At 41.3% G+C, this 27,130-nt stretch overlaps 2 protein-coding genes across 2 annotated transcripts in view; one reads left to right on the forward strand and one right to left on the reverse strand.

Moving 5' to 3' along the window:
- Positions 1-81: 81 nt before the first annotated feature.
- On the forward strand, positions 82-26,443 carry PLEK (pleckstrin). Its single transcript, XM_029937499.1, has 9 exons — positions 82-222; positions 10,287-10,442; positions 10,692-10,873; positions 12,436-12,527; positions 15,433-15,617; positions 17,414-17,518; positions 22,171-22,254; positions 23,030-23,099; positions 24,717-26,443. The coding sequence occupies exons 1-9, from the start codon at positions 181-183 to the stop codon at positions 24,851-24,853; spliced, it is 1,053 nt and encodes a 350-aa protein (XP_029793359.1). The 5' UTR covers positions 82-180; the 3' UTR covers positions 24,854-26,443.
- The window catches only part of FBXO48 (F-box protein 48), a 51,296-nt gene continuing 44,512 nt past the window's right edge, over positions 20,347-27,130 (reverse strand). The window contains exon 5 of the mRNA XM_029937504.1: positions 20,347-20,620. Coding sequence (XP_029793364.1) covers positions 20,617-20,620 — 4 coding nt within the window. The 3' untranslated portion in view covers positions 20,347-20,616. The remainder of the gene's footprint in view (positions 20,621-27,130) is intronic.

The raw sequence follows: 27,130 nt of genomic DNA on the forward strand, positions 1-27,130 counted from the left end.
TGGTCTTCCACCCCAGTGAGGGGAAGAGGATGTGATCATGCGATCGCCAGCAGATGGGAAATTGTGAAAGGGACTTCACTCTAGAAGAGCAGCCCACAACTGCCTCAGCTTTCAGAGGAGGCTGAGCTTCTAACGAGACGTGTCTGAGAGTGGACTCGGCTGTCTGTCTGTCCATCCGACATGGAGCCAAAGCGCATCAGGGAGGGCTACCTTGTGAAGAGGGTAAGCAGAAGCTCCACGTATAAGGGTATCACTGAAAATAGTGTTGGGGATGATCGGGGTCCGGCTTTGGACTCCCCATCCCCACTCACTGTAGGAACGGTTTGTGCCGAACCTATTGGGCTGACATAGGAAAGCATCACAGCCTGGAGACCGTGGCAAGGGAAGCCAGCACATCACAGCATTCTGTTTCTTCAAGGTGAACTGATCTAGCTCAGGAGCAGCACAGTTTGATCTTGTTCCAGTTTGCAGGATCTGGGAGGTGGGGGTCTCAGCAAAACCTGAATAATGACTTAGAGCATTTTTTTGTGTGTGAGCCACATGTGTATATTATGCTAGAAGATGCACTCTCTTCTCCAATGTAGGTTACTCAGAGACTATTCCTTTGTGACTTAAATCCCTCTCCTCCTCCTATTTATTTATTTACTTGTTTTTGGAAGAAAGGAAAAAAGAAAAGGATTAAAGGGAAGCTTGTATAATGACACAGCTATTGTAGCTTATTTCTTGGGCCATCTTCTTAGAATGGGTGCATAAAGAATCTTATTTTTTTTTTTTTCCTGAAATTGGGCTCAAATCTCTTCATTCACCATTCTGAGTGAATTTGTATAATTTACTGCTAAGGTAGTAGGAATTATTTTAAAGATTAGAAATTGGGACAAGTTTAATCGAAAATGTTTAGTCTCTCTGGTATGGAATCAAGAAGTTGAATTTTATTAGCACTGTTTATCACCTAATGTTGGGTGTGTGTCATGTTATTGTGTGAATTCACACACAGGGCTGGTTGGTATCCTGTGGGCAACACCTAGGTAAACAAATACTCTCACAATGACCCAAGTGAGCTCAGCATGTCAGAAGTGAACTAAATTAAGTACATTCTTTCAGAAGCCCAGCTCATTAATTGAATGAGCACCTAATGTGACTCTGTTTTAGGTCCTTCATTGGTTTAACATCTTAGCCTAAAAAGTTCTACCTCGGAGGGGGTTAAGCAGCACATATTGCTGCTTGATTCGGTTTTGATTTAAAGTTGGAAGGGACTTCAGGTCACCTGGCTTCAATACCTCATTTTCAGAAGAGGAGACTGAGACCAGGAAGCCTGGTGACTGCCCAAGGTCACATGACTGTGACAGAGGTTGACAGCAGAAACCCACTCTCTGACTTGGGCTTCTGACTCATCGTGCTGAACTCTGTCCAGTACACCAAGGTTTTCCTGGAGTAAGTGTAACTTGAAATAGGGTTTGTAATGCATTGGTGACAATGAGAGTTGGAAGTGGGTGCTGGAGAATAAAGGAGCCCCCAGCTGATATGCTCTTTAGCTAGCAGAGTATCTCTAGCTACTTTGAAATATCCTTCGGAAAAGATACAAATTGACACACAGAGGAGTACATGGATTCTTTGCAATAGGTGCCAACATTCTCTTTGAGACCCAGTAATAATTAATGTGGACATTTCTTTCCTGGTTGCTGGGGCTAATATTCAGACAAGAGCAAGTGAATGACAATTTTGCAGTGAAAATTGCTGTTATTAAGTTTGTATGTTCACATATTAAACTCCACAAATTACAAAAAATGTAGAAGACTAAATCTCCAACAAGTGAGGCTGCTCCGCTAGAAAATGGGTATGAAAGAGTTAGGTTTGGCAAGCTTGTAAACGTATAGTAATAAATAGTTTTTAATCAGTGAGAGTAATTCTCTCGGATCCTTGCCTACAAAAGCCAATGTAGAAAAGGTCCCTAGAAAAAAGCATAGTCAAAATTCATATTGATATTTTCACAATTTCTGTCTTCCATAATTTTCATGTCTACAATTTATATCTTCCATAATTTTTGCATTTTTCTCTGGGACTTTTTGAACAGTCTTTGCTGTGATGTGTTAAGATTCTTTTATATGTCATTTTAAAGACATGCTTAGTTCAGAAATGTTCCCTTTGTTGGCTGCAGAGCTATACTCGAAGCCAGAATTTCCTATAAATGTTTTTAGACATTAAGTTTCTTTCAGTTACCTCATACATTTGGATTAAAAACTATATATGTCAGGAACTTAGCACGTAGTAGGTGCTATGTATATGTGACCATGATTATTAATATCAGTATTAATATACACTTCAGGAAATAAGAGTCCTTTTCTAGATGCTAATGGGGATATGCACTGCTTCCTGGGTTGGTTGCCAAGTTAACAGTGAAGAAAGGACCATAGAATCTTTCTCTGGCAAGGCTGTTAGATGTCTTGACTCTGGTTATTAAAGCACAACAAGCAATAATATATGAATGTCCCTCCATTTACTTTTTTCTCTGATGCACTTTAAGATCTGGGTAGTAATAAGGAATATCTTTCTCCCTATGTCTTGTTTTGTGAAATAACTTTATTGGAGATAAGAAATTTTGGGTGGCAAAATACAACATTAGAAATGCTGGTTCAAAAATTTTGTCAAGTTCGAAATCTTGGGGTCAACAGTCAATGACATTGACTACGAAATGTGCCTGAGTGGAGCCCAATGCAGGGCTTGAACTCATGACCCTGAGATCAAGACCTGAGCTGAGATCAAGAGTTGGACACTTAAACAACTGAGCCACCCAGGTACCCCCCTGCTTTTCTTCTGTGCAAGATAACTGCTTACGTTTTACAGTTCAGGTTTCCTCCTTTACCTCCTGCCTCAGGTCTTTAAATACAAATGGTTAAGAGAAGGATGGAAAATACATGATTCTGGCACGTAACAATTTTTTCATTCTAAATAGGACCTAGATTTCCTTGCTTCAGAATCTTGTCACTTTTGACTTTAAGAAAAAAAAAAAAAGAGCACATGGAACTGACCATTTAGCAGCTAGCCACTGTACGAACATGATCTCATTCAATCTTAACCACCCTCTGAGATAGTATCATTATCTCCATGTTACAGATGAAAAAACTGAGGCTTAGAGAGAAGAAGTGACTTACCCACAGTCAAACAGCTGGTAAGAGGGTGACCTGGGATTCAAATCTAGGCTTGCCTAAGAGCAAAGTCCAAAATCTCATTGATCCCATGTAGCAGTCTGAAGGCAGCCTATCCAAGCCAGCAAAAGGGAGGTTAGACAAATGTACCAGAGCCACAGGGGGCCTGGGAAAATTGTATGGCGGGCAAGATTGAGTCTAGTAACCTCAACTTCCCTTTCTCTCTGATTAGGGGTTAATTCAGCCAGTAAACCTAAATGTCTTTGGATGTCCTTGAAAACATACTACTGATTTGGATATGTTTATATTCATCATAGTTTAAAAAAAGAGAGAGAGGGAGAGAGTAGTGGTTTCCATGCAATAAATAACCTAGACTCCACTAAGTCATGTTCCAAACCAACCCCATTCCTAGAGATGAATGGAGCAAAAAGCTATTGACAGATCGACAACCATCCAGCAGGCACTTCACACAGCAGGGCGGATCCCAAGAGTAACTTCGGGATGGGGTGGCCTGTGAGGCTGGGAATAAGGGTGTGGGAAAAAGAAGGATGGGGGTGCTTGGTCAGGAAAGAAAAGGGCTGCAGAGAGCTGTGGTGGAAAGGAGAAAGACTCAGGCACAAGAGAGAACAGGAGAGTCAGGAGTCCTGCCCAGGAATCCTTTGTACAGCTACCTTGTCTTCTGGACACTACCATGAAATAATTCCCAGCAATTTTCAACTGTTAACTCACCTCTTTCATGGTGGTTAGCACTTGTGGTGCTAACCCTGCAGCAAAGACAGATGTAAGCACTGGAGGCATTGATACACTTAATATTTATAACAATCGTACAAAGTGGGCACAGCTATTATCCTTACATTTCAGGTGAGGAAACTGAGGCACAAGAGGGGCAAAAGGCAGGAGCTCCTGGGTGGCTCAGTCGTTTAAGCGTCCGACTTTGGCTCAGGTCATGATCTCACGGTTCGTGAGTTCGAGCCCTGTGTGAGGCTCTGTGCTGACAGCTAGCTCAGAGCTGAGGCCTGCTTCAGATTCTGTGTGTGTGTGTCTCTCTCTGACCCTCCCCTGCTCACGCTGTCTTTCTCTCTCTCAAAAATAAATAAAAACATTAAAAAAAAAAAAAAAAGAAAGAGGCAAAGGGCTTTGCCCAAGGTCACGCAGCTATTATGTGGCAGAGCTGTTCTAAAGTCAGCAGTGTGCCCTCAGTGTCATGAAGAGCCATGCTAACTATGTTTCTTGTGGCTCTCATGGGCTCATTTTGCAGTGATTTTCTCTGCCAAAGCACTGTTGCTGGGATGGGTGGTGCCCAGGATAACTTTATGGTGGAATGACTTCACAGTACTGTCTACGAACTGTGAAATCAGTCTATGTGGTTACCATTAGTTGAGTATCCCCTATAAGCTAGCTGCTGTGCTAAGTCCTTTAAGTACTTTATCTCATTTAATCTTTGCAACACTTCCATTTTACAGGTGAGGGGACTAATGTCTAAGTAACTTGGCTAAGGCCGTACAGCCTGGGAGAGGCACAGTTGAGATTTGGACCCAAGTCCCCACGACTCAAGAAATCATTCTGTTGACACTCAGTGCCATTTCTCTATTGCTCACCCAATAGGTTTTTATTGAGAAACTGTCCAATGTGGAAGGGTTTACTTCTATTAAAAATATACTACTGAATAGATTACTTTCCTTGCCTTCAAAGGATTTAAATAGGTACAAAATGAAGGTTTATCTGGGATGTTACACAAGTGGTTTCATGGATCAGTTTGGAAAACTAGATGATACGATTTATGATGTACTAGAACTGAGGACTTAATTTAACAACTTAAAAATAACATGTCCCGGGGCGCCTGGGTGGCTCAGTCGGTTAAGCCTCCGACTTCGGCTCAGGTCAGATCTCACGTTCGTGGGTTCGAGCCCCACATCAGGCTCTGTGCTGACAGCTAGCTCAGAGCCTGGAGCCTGCTTCCGGTTCTGTGCCTCCTTCTCTCTCTGCCCCTCCCCCTCTCATGCTCTGTCTCTCTCTGCATCACTCTGCATCAAAAATAAATAAAACATTAAAAAAATTAAAAAAAATAACATGTCCCATGAGTATGGGAGAATAGACAATACCTACTCACAGTTCTGCTTTAGTTAGATACGTAGTTTGCTCATAATGTAATTTCCTTTGAATTCCAGCCAGACGTCAATGTATGAAAAGAGAAGTCTGAGTGAAAGGAGAAGTTAAAGTACTCTGTGGGAGGTGTTTGGGAGGGGTTCTAAACACCAAATTCGGATCTCCTCAACCCTCAGCAATGAGCTGTGACTTTCTTCCAGTGAAGCTACACAAAACAAAGCATGCTTCAGTTTGTGCACTGGTCACACGGAACTGGAGCTGTCATTCAAGGTCGCTCTCTCCCCTGGTTAGACTGGGAACAGTTTGACAGCAGAGACTGCCTCCTGGTCAATTTTAAACCCCACCCCCCAGGCCGGTGTCTGAAGCATGGGAGCTGGTTTATCAATGAATGTGTCTCAAAAAGAAAGAAATTTGATGGAAAAAGACATGTAGAAACTGAGAAATCCGGGCTCCATAGTAACTCTTGAAGTATTAGAAAAAAATTTCAATGGAGTATTCATTTTTAGATGGTCACGTTAAATGTTTTTAAGGTGTATTTATTGTTGGCTTGTAGGTAAGACCCAAGGTTTGGCAGGGCATCTCTAAATAGAAGACTCGAGGGACAGGAGGGACATCAGGGTTTTGTATTTGGAATAGATATGCAGAATCTGAGGGTTGAAAGGAATATTCAGTACTTAAAAGTATTTCAAAAAAAAAGTATTTCATTGAACTTTCCCCTCTGTGGCTTGCATTCCTTTTACTAAACCACTAACAAGCAGGCTATAGTACCGCTTGGGACAGGAAACTCACTAATTAAAATTTCTCCCTTAAGTTATGCAGCAAACTGTTTTTCCACCTATTGGGCCTCCAGTCTACAATAATGTTTCACACCTTTGAGTTCTTATCTGTTCTGCCTGTTCCCTTTTGGGCTAAAACCTAGCCGCTTCCTCCAACAACTTTCCACGAGAGATATGCCAACTTGTCCCTGTCATTTGAGCAGGCCCCGATGACCCACAGCTTTGAGGTTTCCTGAACTCAAGGTCATTCTTCAGGTGCACCTATAACCACAGAATTACAGGAAATAGTAGTATTTACTGGGTGCTTACTGTGTTCTACATTTTGCCCTAAGCCTTTACATGGAGTATTTTATAATAACTCAATAATACTAAGAAATAAATAGTAGCATTATCCCCATTAGCCAGATGTAGAAAATGAGGTTTAAAAACTTGCTCCAGGTTGCATTTGAATGTGGCGGAGCTGGGCTTTGAGCCTGCGCTAATCAGCTCCGTATCCATTGTCGCCTAGTGGTTATGCTCCATTTAGAGTATTACTTTCATCACTTTAGATCCTATGTTTCTATTTCTACAGCCTACAATGATTTGAGTTTTTCTGACAGCCTACATCAAACTACTGACTACAGAGCTCCTTTATCTTATGTGTCCATTTCCCCAAATCTTCACCAATACATTTTATATAACTTTAAAATAACTTATTAATAAAAAGATTATATCTTACCAATTTTAATTTGTGTTTCTCTGAATGCTGTTGAAGCAGTACATTTTAATGTTTATTCAACTCACACATTTCTTCTTTTGAGAATTGCCTGTTTATATTGTTTGCCCATTTAAAAAAATCAGGAGGGTTTGTATATTTCTTATTGACTCTAAGGAGTTATAAAAATATATTAAAATCTTAATTTTTAATTATATGATAATATATTATAAATATCCACACATTTATATTTGCTTTTCAGTTGTTGCAGGTTTTTTTTTTTTTTTTTAATGTACAGAAGTTTGGTTTTTTATATGGCCAAATGTTTTGTCTTTTAAGATTTCTTCTTTTGGTGTCATGCACTGACAGACTCTTGTGTGCTAAACTACACCAGTCCCATGATGATGAATAGTTGTTCATTGGTAAATTTTAAATATGACTCAGCATCTAAACCCAGCCCATTGTGATATGAAATTGTTTAGGTTTTGGCCTACAATGGGAAAAAACAGACACATGCTATATATATGTATGAAATCATAAAATGTATCTATTACCTATCTATAAAATCATGTTATATGGTTTAGATGTTTTATGATTATTCATTTATAACTAGATGTTTATGGTTATGTGATATACATTATATTACATATATGATATATACTCATATATATATTTGAGCTTATATATATGGCTAGCTAAGTAGCCTACGACTTTTGATTTAGAGTCCAGAATTACTCAGTTATGGAAGAACCAAAAGGAAGATGACATCTGAGGGAAAATGGAAAGAGCATAAAATTGAGAACCAGGAGATCTGGATGCTAGTCCCAACTCCACATTAACTGGTCAGGTGTACTAGGCCCAATCACTCAACTGGGCCTCAGCATTCTTGCCTGTATGATGGTAGTTGATCATCTTGCTGCTGAGTGGGCACCAGGGCGCTGGGGACAGAAGGGGTAAATGCTGGCCATGGCTGAAGAGAGAAGCTGTCAGGCTGCTCCAGTGAGAAGCTGCAGTAATCACTGAGAGGAGACAGATCATATACAATTTCATCACCCTCACCTAACTAACTGCTGCCAAGCCTGGAAGTTTCCACTTTTTAAATGGTCAGATTTCTTTTGTTCCACAGAATATTGGCCTCCTCACTGTGCATAATGAACCCAAATCCCAGGTGACACATTCTCCTCTGAGGGAGCTGACAGAGTCCCTAAGGCTACATTTGAATTAGGAAAGTCCAAACTCATTTTGGACAGTTGGCTCTGGAGTAGCTTTATTTTAATTGTCTACAGAAGGAATGCAATGCTGGCTGACCTCTGCCAGTTTATCCCAATTCCAAGGTCAAAAGCCCAGAATGACTGGCTGTTATTAGACTTTGAGAGACCTGAAGTAGGATATAAAGTTTTGGAGTTGAAAGGCATTTTCCCCTTCATCTAGCCCAGCTTCTTATTCCTAGCTCAGTGAATATGTCTTTGCTTACTTTTAGTTATTTTACTTTTTTATTTTTTCCCATATTTCTCTAAAAGTACATCCCAAATTAAAAACATTTAAAAAATGTTTTTATTTTTTTATTTTTGAGAGAGACAGAGCATGAGTGGGGGAGGGGGTGGAGAGACAAAAAGACAGAATCTGAAGCAGACTCCAGGCTCTGAGCTGTAGGCACAGATCCCGACACAGGGCTCAAACTCAAGAACCATGAGATCATGACCTGAGCCCAAGTCAGATGCTTAACTGGCTAATCCACCCAGGTATCCCCCAAATTTTAATATATATTAGTGTCAGGGCTTGTTCATTTATTTATTAATTTTTCTGAATTTTTGAAAAATTTCACACCCACAAAGAAATAGGAAAAATAGTAGGATTACCCATATATTTTTTACCTAGATTTATCAACTGTTAACGCAAGGGCGCTTTTACTTTCTTTTCCCTGCCTCTGTATCCTGTACAAATACAGACACATAGTTTTACACTGATGTATTTGCAAATAAGTTGCAGACCTCATGCTACTTCTCACCTAAACACTTCAACATTTATCTTCTAAGAATTAAGACATTCTCCATAGTTTTCCATATTGGATGCACTGTTCTGCACTCCTGTCAGCCATGTATGAGAGTTCAGTTACCATCCTTTCCAAATCTTGCTCTTCTCAGTCTTTTTAATTTTAGACACACTCGTGGGTGTGTAGAGGTATCTCATTTGCTTTTAATCTGCATTTACCTATTAAGAAATGATTTTGAACACCTTTTCAGAGGCTTTTTGGATATCCTTTTTAATAAGATGCCTCTTTTAGGCCCTTGCCCATTTAAAAAATAGGTCATTTGTATTCTTCTTACTGATTTATAGGAGCTCTTTATATTCTGAGTATGAGTTTCTTTTAAATAGATGTAAAACAGATAGACATCTGATTGACATTATATGATGTATTGGCATTGTGTCTGGCATTGCCCATTTTTTAAAAAGAGAAATAATCCAGTATCAGTATATACAGTTATTCTGCCTGTGCAGAAAAGAGATAGTGTGTTCTAATTTAAATTTTTTTTTTTCAGTAACTAAAACAAAGGAAACACATGGACAAGCAAAATGATACTCTCACAAGTATTTATCTTCAATACATAAATAGTCTTCCTTTTGGGCAACTGGACCTTTATATAGAAGCTGTTTGTATTTTAAGATAAGCAGCAGGATCTTCTGCGAACTGGATGATAATTCTATTTTGTGGTAGTCATGACAAGGTGACACCAGGGGTTCAAAGATGAGAGGCAAAGAACCTCTTCCTTTTCCAAAGTCCTCCTAAAATATGGATAAGAAAGAGAGACCTTCTTGATGTAGTCAGAATGGTTAATTTATTGCTAAAAGGGTGGTTGGCATTAGCCCCAACTAAAAACATTCTAAATAAGGATTTTCCTAAGGCCACATTGACATGGTTAGTCTCACTGTGTTATTATAGACTGTTTTGCAAGTGATTTTCATACAACTTATCCATGCTCGTATCCAAGGCTTCTCTCTGAGTTTCTTCCTGATGTTCATATTCAGATAAAATCTGATTAGACCTAAGGATGGCAGTAACTGCCGGTAGCATATATCACCATTTATGGCCCCCATGCCCATAGTCAAAACAGCTCTTGGATTATGGCACCTTTCCCGTGAGCCTGGCCTCAGGCATCAGTTACTATTTGGTCTGAATTGTTACTTGAGGTACAATCTATTTGCAGTGTCTGAGTGGAATGAACACAGTAGGCAGAGTTGGGAACAGAATATAAGGCTTTCTGTGGCTGAAATTCACAAGAAGGGGTTTAGAGAGCCATACCATATTCTCTTGGTAATGGTCCATGGGAAGCTTAAGGCCTGCTTACAGAGGTATATATACATGTTATCTTAAAAATATATTTTTTTAAGTTTCCAGCAGAATGGCAGTCCCCTACTCCCCTGAAGGCTGTTTTCCTACTAGCCTGGTCATGTGACCAATGTGCATCACCTGAATCCACACTGGCTAAAGCTAGCTATTTACCAAGTTGTACACCATCTATAGAATCATTTTAGAAGACATTGTTGCTCTTTTTGTTGTCATTACAGGGAAGTGTATTCAACACCTGGAAACCCATGTGGGTTGTATTGTTAGAAGATGGAATTGAATTCTATAAGAAGAAAAGTGATAACAGCCCCAAAGGAATGATCCCCCTGAAAGGAAGCACACTGACTAGTCCTTGTCAAGACTTTGGCAAAAGGATGGTGAGTCAACCTTCCCAGCCACAATGAACACCTTGTCATGTGCTGACCTTGGAGCCTGTACATGGCCTATAAAGTGAATGGTGTTCCTTGGGTCTGTTCTTCTCACCACCACACACACGCAACCCTAGGCATTTGGGTCTCTGTTGGGCAAGCACTTCCAGAATGGGGTTGACTCAAGTGCTGTGCTTCATAAGGGAACCCAGCCCCTTGAAAGGAATCATTCCTAATGGGATGCGTTTTGATTTTCAGTTTGTATTTAAGATCACTACGACGAAACAGCAGGACCACTTCTTCCAGGCAGCCTTCTTGGAGGAGAGAGATGCTTGGGTTCGAGACATCAAGAAGGCCATTAAATGCATTGAAGGAGGTCAGAAGTTTGCAAGGAAATCTACCAGGAGGTCCATTCGACTGCCAGAAACCGTTGACTTAGGGTGATTTTCTTTGCTTCACTCTACCCCTGTGCACCTTCACTATGGACATCTCATAGCAGATCCTCTCCAAGGCTTGCTTTGGTCACCTCTGGAGGCTGTATCCACTCCTCCAAGTTGATACTGGCATCTTGGTGTACTGAGATGTTTATATGAGTCTGAAGGAGGGATCGTATCTTTTCCAAGGCCTAGCAGCTGAGGACAGGAGGCTAATGTAGTATAAATTCCCTCATTTTGCATAACCTTGGGAGGGAGGGAGAGAGACAGAGAGACAGAGAGACAGAAAGAGAATGCATAATTGCATTTTTGAAGTAGTCTTAATAAGTTAGTCTTGAAAGAAAGGTTCAGGGTCTCTAGATAGGCAGGAAAAGGCAAGTAAGGTTTCAAGTTCAAGTTCATGCATTTACACAGTCAGCAAGAGCTGGCCAGGGTGAACAACCATTCTGGGCAGAAGCCATTGGTGCCCTTACTTGGTTTAAATGGTTTCTTCTGTTAGCTGGTTTGGATTCGGGGTGAGAAGTGTTGCCTAAAGGCTTTTAGAGGCTCACAGGTAAACTCTGCCCCTGACAGGAGTTGGGAACAGGGCTTCTTCCTTTCTGCATGTTTCACATCTCCTATCACATGAGCCTCTTTCCCTAGGAGTCTTTTCACTTCTTGATAATTTTGCTTTTATGTTGGACATACCCTGAAATGGGAGCCCTGCCAGGAAGAATTCCATGTTGGTTGCTTAACATGTCTGAGACTGAAGAAACCCCCTATGCAAGCCCACCACAGGACTTGGCATATCACAGGGATTTAATAAAGTTTGCGCTTTGAGCTTGGTGAGAAAAAGCACCTTCTCTCACCGAGAAAGCTTTCTGGGAAAGACCCAAGAGGCAGAGCCTAGTCTAGCTGTAGTTGCTGGTAGGGGTTGTCAAGTGCCACAGCTGTCAGTGCTAAGTGGGGATGACGCTTGTGCTCCGTGGAACCACAGGATACATGAAAGTGGCCTTCTGTTTTGTTGTCTGCAACTTCTCTGATAAGGCCAACTTCACTTTATTACTTCTAGGCCAAAAATGAGAACTTGCCATCTCTCATAATTTTTAGAATAAGAGATAAGCTTAGTACAAATTTTCACTTTCTTGGAGGCAAATATCTATAACAGATGGTCTCTTGAAGGACTCTTAAAGAACTAAGATGTGAGGATTGAAGGCAATTAAAGATGGAGAATGTGTATGAAAAACTGGCCCCAGGAAACTCTTTTCTTGGCATCTAACTGGGGCAACTCTCTATTTCAGGCGCTAGGAGCTAAATTACCAAGGAGCTCAAAGAGCTTAATGTCTCTTAATGTAAGAGGCATTAGGTGCCTTCCTAGTTCATGTTGCTAAATGCTGTATAGGCCACAGAGTTACGCAAATATGAACCCAGCCCCTTTAACTGCTTATGATGTAGTGGAGAGACCAGGTTCAGGGGTCACCTGAGGAGGGGGGAAACTTGTGGTCATAGCAGGCCACTCCAAGGAGGTGACTCCCAGACTCCTTTCTGAAAGATTTTGAACTCATCCATCTGTTTTCATCTCTGCCCAGTGCCTTATATCTGTCCATGAAAGACACCGAAAAAGGAATAAAAGAGCTGAATCTAGAGAAGGACAAGAAGATTTTTAATCACTGCTTCACAGGTAAAAGGCCTAGCAGGTCTGTAATAGGGCAGCTGGGGGAGGCAATATGTAGTTGTTGTTCAGCCTTATGTGTGGGAGGGGGTATGAAGCATGGTGGGTGAATGGGGTCATAGAACTCAGGCTGGTGAACATGAGAATTGAATGTCCCCAGGGTGGAAGCAGAAGGAAAGGTAGAAAAGAACTATGTTGTTCAAGTTAAAGTTTTGGAAGTTCCAGCTAATCAATCAAAGGGTCTTTCCACCCCTAACTCCAAATAAATAGCATTATGTTGAAATAGACACAGAGTCGAATAAGATGATAAACAGGAATCAACGTATACAATGTAAGATTTAAGTGACAATACTAGAGATGTCTGTGGCTGCACAAGATCAGGCATTAAATGTCACAAATTTAGGTGGATGGCATAGAGTTTAATAACACGTTCTTTGGAGCCAGACTGCAGTAGTTCAAATCCTAACTGTGCCACTTACTTAGTATAACATCTTAGGCCAATAACTTAGGTTTTCTGTGATTCACTTTCCTTGTCTATAAAATGGGGATAATCATAGTACATCCACTTTATAGGCTCTCTAATATGTCTAGAACAGTGCCTTGTACACAGTAAATACTATATGGTATGAGCTCTCAGGGCGGTTATTGTAATTAAGGGGTCACATGTCTGCACAGACAATTCTGAGTCCAGAAAAGAAAATAAAAACTCAGGGGGTTGTTGAGACTCATAGAAGTAGAGGCCTAAATTTTACTCAAAGAGTTGGGTGGCATTTCATTAAGTATGGTGAGGACAAAGTTATGGGGCAGAAAAATACAGAATATACATCCAGAAGAAGGAAATGACCAGCCTGGCAGGGCTGATGGTTCCTTAGAGGGTTACATGGAACATGGAGTTGGGATTAGGTTGTCAGAAGCTGGGCATGCCTTATTTATGGTGACAGAAGAGATCAAGAGAAACACTCTGAGAAGATACAACTGATGTAGAATCTGAGGGGATATCCAATCAACAGATACTTCACAAAAACCGTTCAGGTCAAAGTCATAAAGTGTGATCTGCAGTAGCAAGGTAGTGTCCCATGGGAATCAGCCTCAGAGAGTTAAGGTTGTAGCCTATTAGTATTAGAAAAGTCGGCTGAAATTTGGGATCAAGATACCAAGATACGAGCAGTAGTAAGGGAAGCTGACAAGAGCATGGCAAGGTCATAACTCTAGCAGGATTGACATCACTAGGACAGAGCCTCTAGCAAAGGAGACAGGGAAGAGGTTCTGAAATAGCTCTGGGGGCAAGGTCCAGGCCACACCTATTTCCTGTGTAATGTGTTACTGAGTCCCAGAGAACAGAGCTAGAACTTCTTAAATCGTCCCCACTGAAGGTCAGTGTAAGTTCTAGAAATTCAGGTAAGATCAAGTTTTTTCATGGAGTCAGGTGGTCTCACTGGAGAAACAAGACTATGGCAGAGACTGGGACTCAGGAACTGCTGACAAGTGATGGAGGACCTTGAATGTCAGACAACAGGAAGATTGAACTTGTCTTTTAAGCGTCTGCATGTCTGGCTGAGCACATATGAACTCCAGGGTTAGACCACTTGAGTGAAGGGCCATTGCTGGTGTAACTCAGACCTAAGGTCACTTAAACTCTCTGAGCCTCAATTTTCTCATTCTTAAATGAGGTCTGTAATTACTGCTCTGACTCTTTCATAGGGTCATTATGAGGATTAAAAGCAGAAATGCAGTATTAATTAGTTTATCCTTCTACAAAATAAAAGTGGGTAAAAGTATTTCATATATGATATTCATGGAAGGCTTACTAACCAACTTCTGTTTCAAAGTATATCCTATTGCTTTTGCTTTGATGACTGGGAACTTGTTGCCTATTATGTTGGCTCCCTGGTTGGCTATATTTATATAGAATATGCCGTCTTTCATATAAAGCTTCAAAGTTGTAGATTGCTAATAATTCAAATGATGGGTCAATTCCCTTTTATCTTCTTTTTTTTAAGTTTTTAAAAATGTTTATTTATTTATTTTTTTTGAGAGAGAGACACACACACACAGGGTGCAAGCAGAGGAGGGGCAGAGAGAGACATAGAATCTGAAGCAGGCTCGAGGTTCTGAGCTGTCAGCACAGAACCCAATGCTGGGCTTGAACTCACCAACAGCGAGATCATGACTGAGCTGAAGTCAGATGCTCAACTGACTGAGCCACCCAGGTGCCCCTTCATTGCCAGATTTCTTAAGATGCCATCAAATCTTTCCCACTCACCCTGTTCCTTCCTCTCTCTCTTGTCTTCTTTCACCTTCTTTCCACCAACTCTGCCCTCTGCCCCTAAAAGGGGCTGCTTCATGCCTGTGTGCCTTTGTTTCCATGCTGCTATTCCTCTCAGTCCCTGTTTTATGTGCTTGGCAAACATTTACTCATGTTTTAAGCCTGAACCCCATGCCACTTCCCTTATGAATCTTTTCCCAACAGTGCACACCAACTTCACACCCTCCCCTCCCCCTTCCATGCCTTCCTGCAGATTTGACCTAGAAGCTCCACTGCACTGTACTGACCCACAACAAAATGCCTGTTACAATCCTTAAGTATATCCCATCCCCTTTCTTTTAGATTCCCTGAGGGAGCATCCCCAATACCCATTGCAGCACTTAGCACCTAGTAGATGCTCAATAAGTTATCTATTCATTAGTAAAGAGTGAGTTAGTAAAATCTATATCTCTGATGGATGGATTGTTCCTTAAGGAGCATGTGGAAGTATCTATCCCACTGATTTCACTTTTCCTTCTTGGAATAGCAGGGAAGATGAGACAGGTGAGACACTTGGGTGCTGTGGAGCTCTTCAGCGGTGACTATCAGTGATTTGTTCTTTGTACTTTGGTACAGAGTGTTAACTTTCCCTCTGATGGTCCCATACAGGCAACTGTGTCATTGACTGGCTGGTTTCCAATAAGTCTGTTCGGAACCGCCAGGAAGGCCTGATGATTGCCTCCTCACTGCTCAATGAAGGGTACCTGCAGCCTGCTGGAGAACTGTCCAAGAATGCAGTGGATGGAACTGCTGAAAACCCTTTCCTGGACAACCCCGATGCCTTCTACTACTTTGTAAGTGAAAAACGCTACCCATTTACTTTTCCTGTGATGAGGGCTGCCCTGCATAGATTCTAGGTTGGTTTTAATTCATATCTGCATGTGCAGAAGAAAGAGCCCAGCCGTGTAGAGAACTGCTTTGTCTCTCGGAGGAGCCTACCTCTGCAATGGCTGCTATATCCACTTAAAAAGAAAAATATTGTCTACTTGAATAGTTTCCTTTAAAATGACTTTTTAAACTTTATTATTATTTTTTTAATTTTAGAGAATGAGAAAGAGAGTGAGCACTGAAGGGGAGAGGGGCAAAGGGAGAGAGAGAGGGAAGGAGAGAGAATCTTAAGCAGGCTCCATGGAGCCTAATATGGGGCTCAATCCCATGAAATGTGAGATCATGACCTGAGCTGAAATCGAGTTGGATGCTCAATTGACTGAGACACCCAGGCACCCAAAACCTTATTCTTATTCTAAGCAATAATTCTTTAATAAAAGCCTATGGGTCCTAGTACATTCCAGAAACTTTCCTAGACAGAAGAGATACAGCAGTGAAAAAAAATAATGGGCAAAAACTGTGGCCCTCAGGGAGCTTCCTTTTTAGAGGGAGATCTGTAAAATCACAATGTGCTAGTTGTATTTTTCTAAATACATATTACAATATACTACTCTTTTTATTTTTTAATGTTTATTCATTTTTAAGAGAGTGTGAGAGAGAGTGAGCAAGCTGGGGAAGAGCAGAAAGAGAGGAAGACACAGAATCCAAAGCAGGCTCCAGGCTCTGAGCTATCTATCAGCATAGAGCTTGATGCAGGGCTTGAACCCACGGATCATGAGATCATGACCTGAGTTGAAGTCATACGCTTAACTGACTGAGTCACCCAGGTGCCCCTACAATCCGCTACACTTAACACAAAATGGGTTCATCCACGTTCCCTTCCCCAATCATCTTGTTTACCTCCCGTCTATGCTTACCACAGATTAGGAAACACTATATTGGCCAATACAGACCTAATCTTGGGCCATATAAGAAAGACAGCAATAGTGGATTTCTAGGGGGATTTTGGCAGTTTTGTTTCAATTTGGGTTCAGAGCACAAAAGCTAGGAAGCTAATTAAGGGAACCATCTCCTTACAAAAATGAAGTGAATATCCCCGAGAGAGTTTCATTTCACCTTGGGGGAAGTTCCACTGTCAGTATTTTCTTCTTTCTAGACCTTTGACCTGGTTGTTTATAGCCATTTAAATGTGGGATTCTAAAAATACCCACTGGAGTGGCTCTTCTTCCTCTGTGTGATTCATTACTTGCTTATAGCTGAGCAAGGCCCAGTTTGCTCTTGACCTTAGAACATGAGGCTGGACACATCATGTTCTCAGTCTTCTCAAAGTGGAAGGGGCTGAATGGTAAAGGTCATAATGGAGATTGTGTTATTAGTGTCTTATAAATTAGCTAACTCTACTTTCAAGGATATGGCCATGAGGTGCCAAGAGAAGGAAGGCTTTGAAGTAAGAAATGTGCAGAGCTAGATTAGAATACAGCTTGGGGAACCCAAGAGGATGAAAGGATATTGATAAGATCACACTTGAATGGAGATAAGAGAACATCTAGCAATAAGAAACAAGCATCCAGAGACAAGAAACAGGAGGAGGGGGAAATGAGTCAACCAAGGACAACCTTTAAAGATTAGGTCAGGATATGAACCCAGTAGGAAGGAGAAAAGGAACCTACTCCAGTGGCTGGAGGGGAGAGGGAGGGAAGAAGTACAAGGAGCCACATGCCTAAGACTGGTAAAACAGACTTGTTGCTTGGTTTCCCAATAGCCAGACAGTGGGTTCTTCTGTGAAGAGAACTCCAGTGATGAAGATGTGATTCTGAAGGAAGAATTCAGAGGGGTCATTATCAAGCAGGGATGTTTACTGAAGCAGGTGAGTGGTCACTACTATTATCTTCAGTCTTTTCTCCCTTACCAGTTTCTTTTAATTTCTAACTTATCAAATGCTATTTGGTTTGTTTGGCCAATACACTAGAAAATGAGCCCTGCAGAGTGAAAGACAAAAAGCTAAGTAGATGACCAAAGTGGCTTTAGGACAAAAGGACTGAGGTAGGGTAGAAGATGCACCTTGAAATAAGGAAACTTCTTTTTTTGTTTTCAGTTTATTTATTTATTTTGAGAGAATGTGTGTGAATGGAGGAGAGAGAAAGGGAGAGAGAAAGAGAATCCCAAATAGGCTCCTCACTGTCAGTGCAGAGCCCTATGTGGGGTTTGATTCCTCGAACAGTGAGATCGTGACCTGAGTGAAAATCAAGAGTCGAATGCTTAACTGACAAAGCCATCCAGGTATCTGGGGAAACTCTTCTTGGGGAAAAGAGATGTCTCAAAAAAAAAAAAATGACCTTTTCAGTAGCTGGAACAAATCAATTGGCTAAAAGGTTCCAGCCAAAAGATAGAGATGTTTCACAGTAAAAGTACTTCCGCTTGTCTATTCCTTCTTCTTGCAAGGTGACCAGGAAACAGGCATAGGTCACACTCAGAGGAGGAACATTATATACATTGAAAGCAAGAAAGTCATATTCCAGACCATAGGTAGGTCATGGGGAGATCAAATCCAGGGCATGCCTGAAGCCAACGCCGCAGGAGCCGCAGCAGACAAACATCAGATCCAGTCAGAGAACGTGCATTCAGTCCTGGGGGGCAGGTCATATGCAGTTACCAGGTCTCCGCAGGCACAGGCCACTGTCAGTCTGGGAAGCAACGGCTGGGGTGAATCGAAGAGCTCTAGTTAGTTACCAGGTGCTAAGGCTCGGGTGCCAAGAGGTAAGAGAATATAAGGCTGGGGCTGAGTGAGGAAGCCAGGGCCAACGCCTAGTAGAGGAAAAAGCAATAAGAAGACATGAGCATATTCAGGGTGAAAAAACCGATGTTAACATACGGTATCATAGAAAAACCAAAGCTGCTTCATAAGGCCAAGGTTTTAACTTCTTGGCTGTGCTGTGATCTGTCTTCAAGGAACTGGTTAGTATATAACTGTGGGACTGAGATTTGACTTACTTCATAAGACAATCTTGAACTTCTGGGGTGAAGAGGGAAGAACCAAAGTTGACCATACACTCACATTAAAAAAAAAAAAAGAACTTTGGACTAGTTGAGATTAGGTGTAGATACAGATTTTGAGTTTCAATAGGGAAAGGGGAGCATTAGTGTGAAACACTTAACATCAGGTTTTGAGAACACAGAGTCCTAAGAGATAATACAGCAAGGATTTAGAAAGAATTCACAGACAATTCTAATGAATTTTATGACAGAGTGGGTGACCACTGACTAGATTAAAGCAGAAGTATAGGAGCAGGGCCAGCCTTCTCTAGGGAAGACTCTGGCAATTGTCTGTGGGCAGAGTTGGCCCATTGCCAATTCCTCTGGTTCTGCCAAACATTCCATATTTCTGGCTCTTTGATAATAGGTGCTGGAAGGTGGGTGTTAAGACCAGAGGAACTTGGGAAGGAATTTCATTATTTCCTTATTTTGTGGATTCTGTCTATAATTCTATCTTGTTATCAGTTGTGACTTTTCTTGAATTAGTTGATCTGACAAGTGTTAGTCTAAAGTGGAACCCTGAGAAACTGAACATGAAGATTGGAAAAGGGGTAGACAAAGTCTGGGCTGGACTGGAGTCATGTCTGGGCAAAGTATCCCAATGGATACCTGGATGGTCAAAGATCTGGCTGGGGGTAATTGTTATCTGAGTGTGTGTTGAAGATAGTGGGAACTTGAAGTAGGCTTACTTCTGTGTTTTTCCTCACCTTCCTTTACTTGACTTTTGATAAGTGCAATTCAGCCTTAGCTAGCCCAATTGGTGCACATTTTAATTATCCAGAGATCTGTTAAAATTGCACCCAAGGCCAATTAAACCAGAGTCTCTGGATTTTAAAGCTCTGCAAGTGATTCTGTTGTGTGGCCAAGGCTGAGAACCACAGAGCTAGCCTTTCTCTTCAAAGCTAACTTATGCTACTATCAAAATACCACTATTTATATAGCAATTCCTCTAAGCCTCCTTTACTATGAAGAAAACAGCAATCTATGTGTATTCAGAATTTTTTTTTTTTTACAATATTCTTTCCTCCAATTTTTGAGGGGGAGTGACAGGGAACAGAAACTTCTTCTATTTTGATTGATGGCCACCCTTAATGTTATCAGTCTCTTAGCTCTGTGGTTTATAACCCTGGTTCATTTCACAATCACCTGAGGGAATTAAAAAAAATTCTTAAATGTCACAAAGCTAAACCACTGTGTCTGCTGCTGGGATTTAGCAGGGTTAATGTGTGTAGAAGGCTTATCATGAAAAGGACACTTGCGTCCCACACCTCACAAGTGGGAAGTAGTTGTGTCCAATTGGAAGTCAGTCCTTCCTCCCTCCCCCACGCCCCCACAGTCTTCCCACTTCTCCCATCCCAGAGGAAATAATTCTACTTGGGGGAAGTAGCAAATATGAGGATGAATGATAGTGAATTGTATTCAATACAATCCATTTTATATAGATTGTTCTGTTATGACAAGGAAGGAAATACGTGGTTTTTAAACCATGTGTAGATTTTTTGATGAGGGGGTACAATATATCATATGTTTTTCTCATGTCTTCTGTAGAGGTCAGCATCCTTCTTGGTCTATAATAGATAGAGTGAAATAAATTGAATATAAGTAGCTGGCAGATCAGCAACAATTCTTAGAAGCCCCAGGCATGCACACATTCCTTAAAATCCCCGAGGAAATACTCATTAAATGAAGAATGGCCAGATACCCACTTACTAACATTAAACTTTTCAATGGGTCACATTGTGATGTCAGTGAGGGCTTCAAGGCAATAGTGTTGGCTGATTTCACATCTTCCTGTTATCTTCCCCTTCCACGGATTCACAAGAACTTGCTATTCACCCAGTGATTGCATGCCAGATCATGAAATGTCTGTCTACAGGTCAGGAGGAACTGACGTAGGGTAGAAGTTTTAGCATCCTCATCTTATGGGCATGATTAGCTAAGGCAAAGAACAAGAATTCATAAAAAGAATTTTAGAAATTGATGCTTTGCAACAGCCATTTTAGATACGATATAACAGAAATATTGTCTGTTCTCACATATGACTCTATAGGATTCCTGGTTCCATCCTTCAAGCAAGTAAAAGCCTCTTTGGAGATGAGCTCTTTGACCAAATGCTTGGCCAAATAACTTAGACTCATTCCTGAAATCTCCCTTTAAACTTCTTAGACCTGGCATCATGAAGGAGACACTGTTTGCTAAAATTAGAAATGTTTCATTTTTTTTCTATAGGAGTACAGTGAAAAATATTGGAAAATTTGTACATCTAAAATGTGTACATATCAATATGTAGTGCTTTAGAATTAAATGATATGCTTCATATTGGCAAGATAGAAACTATGTATCTTCTAATCTAATTTATCTATCTATCTATCTATCTATCTATCTATCTATTTGCTTTTGGATATATTTAAGTCATTGAATTTTCTGGGGGGAAATAATGAAATTAGATTTACCACAACATTAAAAAAATTACTATAAGCTGATTGAAGAATCTGGATAATTCAAGGCAATTACAAACAGATATAAGGCAGCTTCTGGGGTGAGATTCTCTGTGTCAGGCACAGGGCTGGGACAAAGGTCAGCAAAACAGAAGTCCTGCCCTCTAAACCCACAGTCTGCATGGCGTCATTGTGCTGGGAAAGCTCAGTTCCTATTTGTCTTCATCATGTCTGTCACAGTGACGATTGCTTCCAGTTTCCATTGCTGCTACCTGATGTTAGTCCCTAACAATTCTATGCTTGGATTGTTGCAACAATTTCCTAATAATGGTGTGATCATCATATTAATCTTCCTAAAATGTTATTGTAATCTTTCACCTCTGACTCATAAGCCATCAGCAACAACCCCCACCTTTTAAGTCTCTTTCCGCTTTCCTAATCATGCCTCATGAACCCTACATTCCAGCCAGACTGGTCTTATTCATCAATGTGTGCATATGCCTTGTATATTCCTATTGCTGCTTTTTTGTTGTCAGGTCTTTTCACCCACCTCTTTCCTGTCCATCTGTCTCCTGTGTGTCCTCTGTGGATAAGTTTGACATCCCAAACCCACAATGACATATCCCACATTTAATTCCCTTGAAATCCATGATCTATACCAATTACTTGATTTGGACATTTGCTGTTTTATATTTCCACATAGACTATAAACTCTTGGAAGATTAGGGCTATGTCTTAACCTCTTTATATCCTCCATGTTACCTAACATATCATGTATGTACATTATATGAAATGCTGTCTTATAAAATACTAAAGCTGGAAGACAATCTTAGAAATAATTGATCCATAATTTCATAACATCCAGTTTGTTCACTGGCCATTAGTGCTATTTCCCTGACAAAGACCTGGGTTGAGGCCTTGTTTTCCTGGAGTTAGTATTTCATCTTTTTCTTTTTTTAATTCAACAAAGCTTACTATGTAGATACTATATGCACAGAGTGATGCTAAGAACTCATCATGCCTCTTTTTATGTTGATTTTGGATACAGGGGCACAGGAGGAAAAACTGGAAAGTGAGGAAGTTCATTCTGAGAGAAGACCCTGCCTACCTGCACTACTATGACCCCGCTGGGGTGAGATCTGGGGTCAACAAATCTATTGCACTTGAACCTCCAGTGGATCTGCTATCTGGGCTTCCCACTCTCCTCTCTTGATCTTTTTCTACCCCCATTTCCTCTTTACCCTCCCACTTCTTTTTCTCCTACTCTCCTCTACCTTTTCCTTTCCCCTCTAAACTGCAAAAGTCTGCAGTCTTAGGCTTTGAGGCCAGCATAAGCTCAGGGATGAAAGAAAATATTCTATTTTGTCATTTATTTGGTCAACTTGACATAATTTGTTTTTGTTTGCCCCGATCTGATATTTTCAGATGAATTCAACGTCTAATTCATTGTTCTTGGTTTAATATGCAAAATAGTGATAATTCCTCCTCCAGGCCAATTTGGGTGAGAGCAGTGTTTATTGCTGAGGTTGGGTCCTGCTTACAGTGCAGGGCTCTTTGATTCTGTCCCTTGAAGGTTATGTTACTGGGTCAGTTGCATGGGGCCAAAGAGTTCTGGAAACATGCAATGGCTCTCTCATGGGACCTGGTAATGCAGTATCTCCACCTGCTCTGCCATTTTCCTTTAGATAGGAAACTCAGATTGACCTGTGTCTCCTATCCAGCCTCCCTGAGCAAAGTAAGGGATGAAGGATCTGGAAGACATTTTCTTCAGTCTCCTTCTGCTCTTAACAATTCGGGGTGTCCTAATCTATACCGGAGGGGGTCTGTGTGGTTTTTGCACCAACAGGATAAGGTAAACTCATGCATCATACACTGGAAACATAACGAAGGACTCCTCTCTTCTCCAGGGGGAAGATCCCCTGGGAGCAATTCACTTGAGAGGCTGTGTAGTGACTTCAGTGGAGAGCAACCCAGATGGTAAGAATGAATTTTTGTTTGAGAGATATTACTCAATTTCCTTTCTATTCCTGGGCATCCTAAGCCAACAACAATCAATAATTCACTTAATCAATCAGGCTAAGCACAAATGAATTTCTGTCTGAAAATCTGGGAGAAAACAAGAGTTATTTTCTCCCAGATGCTGCCGTCTCTCTGGGCCTTGGAGAGGAGGAGCGGCTTTATGGATGACTTAGGAAAATCCTTGAGCAACACTGAGAAAAACCTTCCCCTCGGAACTGGCTTAGATGGAGTGACTTGTTACTTCCTGCTGCTGTAAATCAGCTATAGCATTCCTTAAAAGGGGCCTTTGACATCCCCAGACCAGGAAATCTCCCACAGCAAAATGAACATTTGTGCAGTGAGGCAGTGGAGTGAGTGGAAAGTGCCCCTGGCTTGTAGTTATGTCTGTGCTAGTTGGTTAGTGGCATGGTCTAGGGTAAATCACCTAATGAACCTGGGCCTTAACTCCTCCTCTGGAATGATGGGTCACACCAGTAACCTCTGGGTCCCAGATCACAAGTCTATGATGTGGCACATGAAATAGCCATGCTGGTGTTGACTGACTTCACACGTGCAGGAATGAGGGGTACCACTGGGGAGATAGGGTTTACACATCCCAACCCTGGTTTTGCTGTGTCATTTTGGGTTTATGATGTTGTAAAGGCTAATGGGAAAACACTACAGCTGCAAAAGCGTAGATTTGACTACTCCTGGATCTGCTGTCTTCCCTTTATGGAATTACGATTTTTGATTTGAGGTGGATGTTTTCAATCTTTGTTACACTGTTGGCCAGTTAACAGCCTTTTGATCTTTCAATAGAGACTCTAACTTAGCCCCTGATGAAAACAAGTTCAAGCTTGTTTTTGTTTTTTTGTTTTTTGTTTTTTTACTAGAAGTGGGTCTGAATTTTCACTTTTTTTTAATGTTTTATTTATTTTTGAGGCAGAGAGAGACAGAGCATGAGCAGGGAGGGGCAGTGAGAGAGGGAGACATAGAATCAGAAGCAGGCTCCAGGCTCTGAGCTGTAAGCACAGAGCCTGACACGGGGCTCAAACCCACAAATGTGAGATTATGACCTGAGCCGAAGTTGGAGGCCCAATCAACTGAGCCACCCAGGTGCCCCTGTTTTTGTTTTTGATTTTAAATATATTAGGGTCAATCCTTGGCTTATATTATGAGTACTCATTAGGTGCTTGTAAAGGTACTCTCTAGACATAATTAGTATGCAAAAGTAGGAAATTTAGTTTGCTCATAAACTGTAAAAGAAACTGTAAACTGTCCTTGAGTATTTTACTTATTTCTTAAACACACACTCATATCACACACAATCATACTATGTACCTATGTACATAAATACTATATCTATCTCTGTCTATATAGTATTAGTATACTATGGTATATTACAGTATATATAAATACTATATATATAATTATACAATAAGAATATATGATCATACAATGATGCTACATTTGAAAACCACGTATTTAATTTTCTTAGAATACTAAGAAAATTAAAATTTCATTTCTGGCAAAAGGAAGGTGAACTGAGCGGCCTCTCTGTGCATGTGCTTGGTCATTCACTTTCTTTTTCACCAGGCAGGAAAAGTGAAGAAGAAAACCTCTTTGAGATCATCACAGCTGATGAAGTGCATTATTTCTTGCAAGCGGCCACTTCCAAGGAGCGCACTGAGTGGATCAAAGCCATCCAGGTGGCCTCTCGGACTGGGAAGTAAGAACGTTCCTGCGGCTCATCAGCACTCTCCCGAGGGAACCCTGTGGATACGCTTGGTCTAGGACCTATCCACTTCTGGCAACAAATCGATGAGAAAGGCCTCAGGGTTGGGAAATTTTCGTCTACAGATGTTCTGAATGTAACTAACCACATGCCACGTCCTGTTCACTTGCAGCAACCACATTGCTCACTGAAGCCTCTCCATGTCCCATCACCCAGATGGAACAAGCTGTGTGGCATGGCTTCACTGCTTAACCTCTCCAGGCCCGAGCGTAAAAACCAAAAGCCTTGTGATTCTGATACCCATGGAAGTGAAGTGTGTCTAGTTATGCAGCTAGTGTTCCTGCCAGGCTCAGTTTTGGCCTTCAGAACCTAAGACAATCTGCCCTTTAAACTGTTTCCAATCTATACTTAAAGGACTAGGCATCAACCTCCTTTGTTCTTGTTCCCCACCTTCTCTAACTCTTGGCCATTAGGTCGTGTATCCGAATGAAGGAGAACTTTCTTCTTCCTTCCTCACTCTAACCAGAAACTTGCTGAAAGCCAGTGCCACAGTGGTGTCTTTTAGGTTGAAACCTTCTACCACTTTCTATAGGCTGGAAAGTTATACCTTCTGAGAAAATGACCCAAGGAAGCCAGGAGTAGCTAAGAGTCTTTTCCATGTTCAGAAGCCACCAGAGCAGGTATATCCCACTCCCACTTGATGCTGACCTGAGATGGGTGTATTTTTGTCCTTTCCAAGAGCATTTCTTTACCATTGGCGGTAACTGGGGTTTGGGGCGGGGGACTCCAAATCTTTGAGATTCTCTGTTGTTTGCAGAAGAAAGTGGCCAGATGGGTTCTATCCATGGTTTCTCTCCATGGGTGAGGGGTCTGGAGGCTGGCTGGCTAATGTATATCCCCCAGTTCTAGAGGCTGCAGGGGCTGGACTGACAGCTGGAAGACTGGTAGATGGGCTTACACAGAGATAACACTGAGAGGACTTGAGCCTAGACAGGGCTCACTGAGGTGACCATCAACACTGTGTAGCACCTTTAATTCTCCAGTTAATGACACTGTGGTAATACCTGAACTTTCAGCAAAAGCTGTAGCTACTCATGCTTGGCCTTCACAGGGCCTCATGGACCCATTACCAACCAGAGTGATTTGATCTAGATTTAGATTTAAATTGAGTACCTGTTTTCAACTTTTGACCCTGTCCACCAACTAGCAATTCTAACCCCAAGTTGAGAAACAAATAAACAAACAAACAAACAAACAAACAAAAAACAGGTATGTATGTGAAGGTGTATTTTCCAATTTCAGATTTCTAACTTTAAGGCTATACTGAGAAAGGGAGAGCAGAAAATTCTTCCTGATTTTGTCAACTATTCTCTGTCCCTCCCCCAATTCCACATAATATCCATGAAATTATTCCTACTCCTGAACTGTTTTATCAATGGCCTAGAGGTAAATGGCTATCATTTCTCTGATTCTTTAGTAAGCTGTCTTTTTAGAACATGCATAGTTTTTCTATATTCAGTGTTAAAAGTATTTATTGATATGGAGTCAACTTTATGTTTTGAAATAAACATGACATGTTTATCTCTTTGGTGGGATGGTTCTGATATTTTGCTTCCTATTGATGACTCTCCTTTTCCACAACACACTTTCACTTCTTGAGGATAACACCATCTCTCATCTCTCAAGTTATCTCAATGACGTTAGAACATATTTTATTTTATTTATTGTAGCTATTTAGTTTTGAGAGAGAGAGAGAGACAGAGAGAGACAGAGAAAGCGAGCACAGCAGGGGAGGGGCAGAGGGAGAGAGGGAGACACAGAACCTGAAGCAGGTTCCAAGCTCTGAGCTGTCACCACAGAGCTCGACTCAGGGTGTGAACCCATGAACTGTGAGATCATTACCTGAGCCAAAGTCAAACACTCAACCAACCGAGCCACCCAGGTGCACCCAGAACATTTTTTAAAAAACAAAGTAAGTCTGGGGCACCTGGGTGGCTCGGTTGGTTGAGCGCCTGACTTTGGCTTAGGTCATTATCTCACTACTCGTGGGTTCAAGCCCTGCATCAGGCTCTGTGCTGACAGCTTGCTCAGAGCCTGGAACCTGCTTTAAATTCTGTGTATCCTTCTCTCTCTGCCCCTCCCCCACTCTCACTCTGTCTCTCAAAAATAAATAACATGTAAAAAACTTAACAAAAACCCCAACAAAGTAAGTCTATTTCAGGGAATAATACAAATATGGGAAAAACAGGGGCACCTGGGTGGCTCAGTCGGTTAA

The sequence above is a fragment of the Suricata suricatta genome, chromosome 4 (assembly GCF_006229205.1).
Source record: "Suricata suricatta isolate VVHF042 chromosome 4, meerkat_22Aug2017_6uvM2_HiC, whole genome shotgun sequence".
Lineage (NCBI taxonomy): Eukaryota > Metazoa > Chordata > Mammalia > Carnivora > Herpestidae > Suricata > Suricata suricatta.

Bases quoted from the DNA above. Each gene is read 5' to 3' on its own strand.
- PLEK (XM_029937499.1), top strand. From the start codon at position 181: ATGGAGCCAAAGCGCATCAGGGAGGGCTACCTTGTGAAGAGG. The intron at 10,874-12,435 runs GTGATTTTCTTT...ATCTCTGCCCAG, and splicing joins CCAGAAACCGTTGACTTAGG to TGCCTTATATCTGTCCATGA. The intron at 12,528-15,432 runs GTAAAAGGCCTA...GGTCCCATACAG, and splicing joins TTTTAATCACTGCTTCACAG to GCAACTGTGTCATTGACTGG.